Source organism: Myodes glareolus, chromosome 3, assembly GCF_982192425.1.
Source record: "Myodes glareolus chromosome 3, mMyoGla1.1, whole genome shotgun sequence".
NCBI lineage: Eukaryota > Metazoa > Chordata > Mammalia > Rodentia > Cricetidae > Myodes > Myodes glareolus.
Genome location: NC_142028.1, coordinates 74,409,623 through 74,418,258, shown reverse-complemented (window position 1 = coordinate 74,418,258; position 8,636 = coordinate 74,409,623). Strand labels below are relative to the sequence as shown.

The window sequence follows — 8,636 nt, the reverse complement described above, 5'->3', positions numbered from 1 at the left end:
ACCATAGACACAGGATCTCCATGACTCTGGTCAACAACAAGATATCAGAGTGGAGTGTAGGTGAAGATCCAGTATTGATGCTGTAACTGAAGCCAAAGGCCTTGAACCAGAACAATGACTCCTTGCAATGAACATTTATAAGTAAATCTGTATGGAGAAAAAATTAAACTGTGTGACATAGTGCAGCTTCCAATGTCACTGAGACAAACGAATGTGTGATGGAGATGCAGAAAAGACAGGGGAGCAGAGTGGTACAGTGTAGTGAGCTGCTTTGTGCCACACCTTAAAGATGGTGCTGACTTCTGCACTCCACCCCCTGGGTGGTATGTGCTTTCAGTTGTAAATAACTCCATACATGGCTAAAGCTAAGGATCTGACTTGTTTCTGTGTACCTGGGCCTATCCACATTTCCCACGTGACTTGCTGGAGTTGGCTACCCAGAGGCTATTTTAGGTGTGGGCTGGCTTTCCCCAGGGTCAGAAGATTATTCAAGGTTTCCTGATTAAACTGCATTGAGAAGAGTCCAGTGTTGTGTTTTCTTTGCTGGCCGAAGCGACACAACAGGTGGTGCTAAAACCCGGGAACTCCTCTTGTCAAGGACTCAGAACTCTTTGCAGTCAGGGTAGTGCACTGGGTAAGTACCCAGGTAAGGTGGGGATCCGCAACCAAAGCGGGGTTAATGACCGAGACCAAAGCAGGGTTAATGACCACGACCAAAGCAGGGTTAAAGACTGCGACAAAAGCCGGGTTAATTAAATGCTTTTCTCTGTAGATAAAGAGAAAGCAACCACAACAGAGCGGGGGTTAATTGCTTTTCCCTGGAAATAAAGGGAGAGCAACCGCAATCAAAGTGGGAGATTTATTGTTCATTCCGTAAATAAGGAATGAGTAAAGAGCCGTTTTGCAAGTTGACAAAATGAAAGTAAAAGAAATATAAGTCAAATATGGGCGCTAATCAATCACGCCCAATTTTTTTGGCTCTTAATGAGCTGCTACGTTCAAAGAATCTAAAGATAAAATGAAGTACTTTGGAGAAGTTTCTGAACGAGTCCGATGCCATTGCACCCTGGCTCGCCGTTTCAGGGAGTCTCTCAATATCATCGTGGGAGAAGCTCGGGAGAGACCTAGATTTTGCATTTGAGCAAGGGACCCTTAAGGGAGGGGTCAAGCCAGTTTGAAAGTTAATTAGAGGCTGTCTTGAGGACCAGCATTGTAGTGAAGCGGTAGAAAATGGACAGGCAGCACTGGAGATGTTGAAAGAGGAAAGATCAGAAAAGTCAGAGAAGACAAGCAGTAAAAGGAACCATCAGGAGTGGGGAGAGTTATACCTGGACCTTTCTGAGTTAGAAGAGTCAAATAAGCAACTGCAGGCAATTGTAAGAAGATTGGAAAAGACAAAACTGAGAAAAAGAGAAAGGAAAAAGAAAAAAGGAGGTTCAAAAGCACTGACGCCTTGCCCCATGACACCCTCCACCCCTCCTCCACCTTATCTGGGAGAAGGTCAGGGCAGCTCCTGACGCACATTTTATCTAGGTGTTTGGAAAGTGGTGAGAACTGAGCTGCGATTAGCATATCCAGTGTTTCAAGGTCCACAAGGAAATAGGTACGAAGAGCCTCTGGTTTTTAAGGTGATTAAGTCCTTGGCTGAATCTGTGAGAATTTATGGGATTACAGTCTCTTTTACTGTGGTGCAGGTAGAAGCCCTGAATAGATACTGCATGACACCTAGCAATTGGAGTGGGCTTGCTTGGGCATGCCTGAGCCCTGGACAGTACTTAGATTGGAGAGCCTTTTTGATTGAGTTTGCTAGCGAGCAGGCTGCAGCTAATCAAGCAGCTGGAAATCCAGCGTGGGACAGAGGTATGCTGCTCGGACTTGGAACAAGCCTATGTGGAGTTAATTAAATTGCTTGAAAAGAAGGGATTATTTATAGCCCCTGATAAAGTATGAAAGGATAAAATTGTAAATTATTTAGGAGCACAAATTTGTGAGAAGCAAATTATTCCGCAAAAAGTAGAATTGAGAAAAGATAAAGACCTTGAATGATTTTCAAAAGTTGTTAGGCGATATAAATTGGCTTAGATGTTACTTGAAGTTGACAAATTATGAGTTAAAGCCCTTATATAATATTTTAAATGGAGATTCTGCTTTGTATTCTCCAAGGCAACTGACTAATGAAGCACGTGAACCATTGAAAAATGTGGAAAATAGATTACAAGATGCCTTTCTGCAGAGGATTCAAGAGGGCCAAGATATTGTTTTGTGCATTCTGCCTTCATATCATCAGCCTACAGGGTTGCTATGGCAAAACAGGCCACTGCTTTGGATTTATCCCAAAATATCTCCAGCCAAATCTCTTGAGTATTATCCTACTGCTGTGGCAACTTTAGCCCTGAAAGGGATTCAGCAGTGTTTACAATATTTTGGGACTGCCCCCACCACCATTATAGTGCCTTTTTCCAGTCATCAAGTTAGGATCTTGTGTGCTACAATAGATGATTGGGCTATTTTGCAGTGTGGTTTTGATGGCAACATAGATAATCATTATCTCAGACATGCACTGTTAGGATTTTTTAAGGAGCATCCTGTAATATTTCCTAAAATAACATCATCGCAGCCTATTTCCATGGCCCCAAATGTATTTACAGACGGATCTAAGACAGGCTGTGGGGTGTATATGATAGATAAACAAGAACCTGTGATGCATCAGTTTCAACCTGGCTCTCCTCAGATTGTAGAATTACAAATTGTAGTTGAAGTTTTTAAAGTTTGCCCTTTTGCATTTAATCTAATATTGGATTCTGCATATGTTGTTAATGCCCTTAGAATTTTAGAAGTAGCTGAACCTATTAAAAGTTCCAGTCCAGTGTGCCTTTTATTCCAGCATTTGCAGCATTTAATTTGGCAGAGAAGAAATTGTTTTGGCATCCAGCATGTTAGAGCACATACAGGTCTGCCAGGACCTTTGTGTGAAGGGAATGATATAGTTGATCAGTGGACTAGGATGGAATGTTTATTCATGAATTCTACCTTGGAAAAGGCAAGAGCTTTTCATAAGACTTTTCATGTTAATGCTAAAGCATTACAACAAAAATTTCATCTCTCTCGAGCAGATGCTCGACAGGTAATTTTAGATTGCTCTCAATGTGTGACTCATCAACATCCACCCAGTAATGGAGTAAATTCACGGGGTCTACTCCCTCTAAAAAACTGGCAAATGGATGTGACACATATATCTGAGTTTGGAAATATAAAGTATGTACATGTGTCTGTGGACACCTGTTCATTTGTAATACATGCCACACCTCTGACTGGGGAAAGGCGCACAATGTCATTGCTCATTGCCTGGAAGCTTGGGCTGCTTGGGGCAAGCCTCAACAGTTAAAGACTGACAATGGACCAGCTTACACAGGTCAAATGTTTGCCTCCTTTTGTCTACAAATGGAGGTGCTGCTTGTTCATGGCTTGCCTTACAATCCTCAAGGACAAGGCATTGTGGAGCGTGCTCATAGCACACTAAAAGAATGTCTACAAAAACAAAAAGGGGGAATAGGCCATGGCCAGATTTCCTTGCCCTATTTACCATTAATTTTTTAAATTTGGACTCTCAAGGTCGTTCTGAAGCTGATAGACATCAGAACCCCTATGGCCCTGCTAAAGGGATGGTCAAGTGGAAGGATATCTTGACAGGGCCCTGGTATGGACCCGATCCCGTGCTTACATGGGCACGAGGCTCTGTTTGTGTTTTTCCACAGGACCAACAAGATCCGGTGTGGGTGCCAGAGCGTTTGACTAGAAGAGTTCAACATGAGAAGCATCATGCCTGTGCCTGTGGATGCTTCCCATGCCATGACTAGTATACAATATGAGAACTTTACCCATGCTGCAAATTTGTCTAAACAATTGTCTAGTTATCTTCTAAGTAATTGGACTGGAGAAATTGAAAACATGATGGAGGAGCTGAGAGTAGCCATTGTCACCATGAATTCTACCCGAGTAGATGCTGGAATGGATGAAGGACTCTCATCCTGGATCTCCGCAGCCATGAATCATCTGAAGGAGTGGGCGGGCTTGGGAGCGTTAGCTGGCCTTCTGGTGTTGGTCTCTCTAGCCTGCCTGTGGTGTATCTGTTGGATTAGGGACTCTCAGCGTCACAGTACAGCCATGATTATACAAGCCTTTACGGTTATAGAGGCTGGCCAATCCCCCCAAGCATGGTTAGCCACCATGAAAGGATAATTTGACGCATTCAGGGTACGAGGCAAGGCACTGCACTCAAGGATGGCTTTTGATGGCCTTGAGAAGAGCACGCCTAGCTGCATGTCGGTTGATGCCCAAGTTCCCACCTCTGGAAAATGGCATCGAGCCAGTCTGGCACTCTTTGAGTGGAAGACACCTAAGTAGGATCAGTACAAGGCTCTTGTTTTCACAGAGAGCAGGCCTCTACTCTTACCTGTAGTGTCTAAAACAAAAAGGGGGAACTGTAGTGAGCTGCTTTGTGCCGCACCTTAAAGATGGTGCTGACTTCTGCACTCCACCCCCCGGGTGGTATGTGCTTTCAGTTGTAAATAACTCCATACATGGCTAAAGCTAAGGATCTGACTTGTTTCTGTGTACCTGGGCCTATCCACATTTCCCACGTGGCTTGCTGGAGTTGGCTACCCAGAGGCTATTTTAGGTGTGGGCTGGCTTTCCCTGGGGTCAGAAGATTATTCAAGGTTTCCTGATTAAACTGCATTGAGAAGAGTTCGGTGTTGCGTTTTCTTTGCTGGCCAAAGTGACGCAACAGTACAGCAATGCAGAACAGGAGATGCAATGGCTGTGACTGGCGTGAGATAAAGCTGAGACTGATAGAGAAACAGGTCGTTACACATAGGGATTGGTGAGATACTGTTTTTTATTTCAATTTTAATTTTTTTATTTTCTTTTGAAGGGAACTTACAAGGGTAGAGGGCAGATATGGAAGGAGTGGGAAATAATGGGACTGGGGAGCATAATTTGCAATTCCCAAAGAATGAATAAAAATGTGTTTAATAATAATAAATGTCTGCATGTATAATCCAGTAGAATTACTGAGGCACTTTGAATTATACCTTAGTGCAGCCTATCAATCAAAATAGCCACCATGGTTTCACAGTGGTTTGCTTCACTTACCAATTACTATGTTGGCTCAAACACATAGGTCAGTTACCTATGTGTCTTTAATAACACTTTATTATATGTGTCATATAATAAAGACACTGTCCCTTTATTAAAAAATTGAATACTCTAATTTTGCTTCTTCTATTTCCTGGTTCACTAGTCCACCCTACCATGCCCTACCACCTTGAGAAATGCTCTCTTGATGTCTTTGTTCCTCAGACTGTAGACCACAGGGTTGAGCAAGGCAGTAAAGGCATTGTAAAAGAGTGAGATCTGCTTGTCTCGTTCAGCAGAGTAGCTTGAGTTGGGCCTCATGTAGATGTAAGTAGATGGACCATAGAAGAATGTGACCACAGTCAGGTGGGAGGCACAGGTAGATAAAGCCTTGCAGCGTCCCTGGGTTGACTTGATTTTGAGAATTGCCTTGGCAATATGAACATAGGAGGCCACTATGAGGGAAATGGGGGTAACAACCACAAAAACACTTAAGACCAGGTCTACCATCTCAATGAGATGAGTGTCCATGCAAGCCAGACTACGCACTGAAGGACCTTCACAGAAGTAGTGGTTAACCCTGTTAGGCCCACAATATGGCAAACTCATGGTGAAGAAAGTATGTAACAGAGAGAAAAGGAAACCACAGATCCAAGTTCCAGCAGCCAACCATATGCACAGATCCCATTTGAGGATGACAGTATAGCGAAGTGGTTGGCAAATGGCCACATATCTGTCATAAGCCATGACAACAAAGAAGGTGCACTCAGTTATACCCAGGGCACCAAACACATACATCTGCATCCAGCAGCCAGCAAAGGAGATGGTCTGAGATTTAGCAAGAAGATGCACCAACATCTGGGGCATGGTGGTGGTGACATAGCCCATATCCAACAGAGAGAGAACACAGAGGAAGAAGTACATGGGAGTGTGCAGATGGGTATCCAGGGAGATCAGCAGGATGATGAGCCCATTGCCCATGACTGAGCACAGGTAGATGAGAAGGAACACAATGAAGAGGATGCTGTTGATCGTGGGGTCACTGGAGAAGCCAAGCAGAATAAACTCAGAAACCCAACTTTGGTTCTGTCCTGGAATCATCCACATGGTGGGGCCTGTAAGAGAATCACGTTCATGTATGTGTTTCCTGTCACAGGCCAGCTATAGAGGCAGAAAAAGAAGACAAATGCTCGAGATATGGCTCAGAGTTAAAGAGCACTGACTTATGTTTCATAACTGTCTGTGACTCCAGTTCCAGGCAATCTGACTCCCTCTTCTTGCTCCACAGGCCAGGCATACATGCGGTGCATAGACATGCAGGTAGGAAAAGAAAACCATATACATAAAAGAAAAAACAATATGTTTAATTAAGAAAAGAAAGGCAAGGATGTGGGATCTGAGCACACTGCTCCATTTCTGTGCACTCTTCTCAAGATACTGCATCTCCCAATGCCTCAGTTTCTTAATCTATTAAAAGAGGCTGATGACCTCATGTCCCAGGATTATGAGGAATATCTAAAGCATCCCACAGAACTCCTCGAAATACCATTTATCACATGACATGCTGTATGCACTCTCACCCTCTCATTCCAGCTCTGGGAAGGCCAAGACAGGAAATCCCCAAAATGAGGTTAGCTACACCAACCTAAATGATGAGGACTGAGGTCAGCTGAGAGTCCCTGCCTCAATGAATAAGGTGAGAGCAACTGAGGAAGGATCCTTTGTCAGTCTCTGCCTACATACACACATGCATGCACACACACACATACATACACACACACACACACACACACACACACACACACACACACTACAGATATATGCAAAATAGAGTGTAAACCAGTAGATGAATAAGACAGAACAAGTATGATTCAAATGCAGGCTCACACAATAGTCCTATGGGTAATGACAGAAGATCACGTGTGCAGTGTACTGGAGACACTGTAGTCTTCCCAGGGAATGATGATGGATGATGTGGATATGGGAACAGGAAAACTCTTTTTTTCCTTTCTTACTCCTAGCTCCACCTGCACACAAAAATCAATTCTAGATATACTGTGTGTTTGAAATTTAAAGCAGCCAATTTTTTGGAATCAAACCTGATTAATATATTAATCCTTTTAGTGAAAGCAAAGGTAAGAATTCTTTAAAAGAGTACTTTCTGTGGAGGGGAAAAATAATGGTAATCTAGAATAAGTTGGAAGTATTCAAAATATTGACACAAAGTATTAGAAAAATATGTAATAAAAACAGATGCTCTAGTAGAATAGTGAATTGTATTTAAAGGGCATTTCATAAGGTAGCTATAAGCACTGAGGAGGTTAAGGTTCTCAGCACCATTACTCATCTGGAAATTGAGAAGATCAGCACAGTGCCAACACGCACCTCCTCTTCCCAATCTCGCATCACCACACCCCTACCAGCCTGGCTACAATAACAGAATCTATTGACAAGAGTTACTGAATCTAATGGGAGAGGAAATAAAGCCGATTCCTTTAGTGTGTGTTTGGCTGTGTTCCCTAAAGTTGAACACACTTAATGCATTGTTCAGCAATACAAATAGTAGCTATATTTATTAAACAATATGTAAACACATAGACACATAGAAACACATGTTCAAGGAAAGACACTTAAAGAAAATTTCCTAATGTTGCTCCAAACAACCTGAACTATGGTACCACTCACTTTAAGACAATAGTTAGAGCAGGAATTGCTTTTGATGGGAGTAGAAATACGAAAAATACTCCTAGACACCCTCAGTCTTCTCTTTCCCTGTCCCCATCCCCTCTCCTGACCAGTCTACTGCTCAGAACCTCACAGCTGTCCTTCCTTTCCACCCAGGTCAGGAGCCCATCATCTCTTCTGGTATTTCTGCATCACTGTCTCCATGCACCTATGCCTCTAAATATTCCTCCTTCAGGGCAATCTCTTTTATTTTAATTTTAAAAGACACTTTCAGTTCTGGCTTTTTGGAGCCCATTCTCTCTGGAGGGATACTTTATTCAGTCTAGATATAGTGGGGAGGGCCTGGGTCCTGCCTGGAAGCAATGTGCTAGGCTTTGCTGACTCCCCATGGGAAGACTTACCCTCTCTGAGGAATGAATGGGAGGATGGGATGGGGGTTGGAGATGCAAAGGTGGAGGAAGCAGGAGGGGGGAAGGGAATGGGAAATGGATTTGTCATGAAAATGAGAAAAGATAGCCTTTTAAAAAAGTAAATTTAAATAAATAAATAAAAATACTTTGAGTAAGTATACTTCAATCACATTCTTCCCCACTCCCAACTTATCCCAGATCCTCATATTCCACTTTCATGTTCTTCCTCCTCTAATTCTAATTCTCACTTTCAAAACAAAATAACCAATGTTTTTTTATTAAAGAAAGAAAATAAAACCAAAAAAAAATATAAATTAAAACAATACAATGAAGTCAGTTTCCTGTTGGTCATCTACTCCCGGACCTGAAGCCTGCCCTGCTATAGCTGATATGCACAGTGACACT

At 42.7% G+C, this 8,636-nt stretch overlaps 1 protein-coding gene across 1 annotated transcript; it reads right to left on the bottom strand.

Moving 5' to 3' along the window:
- Positions 1 to 5,298: 5,298 nt before the first annotated feature.
- LOC125410755 (olfactory receptor 2A12-like) lies at positions 5,299 to 6,243 on the bottom strand. The gene has a single exon (XM_048450447.3). The coding sequence runs from the start codon at positions 6,241 to 6,243 to the stop codon at positions 5,299 to 5,301; it is 945 nt and encodes a 314-aa protein (XP_048306404.3).
- Positions 6,244 to 8,636: the final 2,393 nt, after the last annotated feature.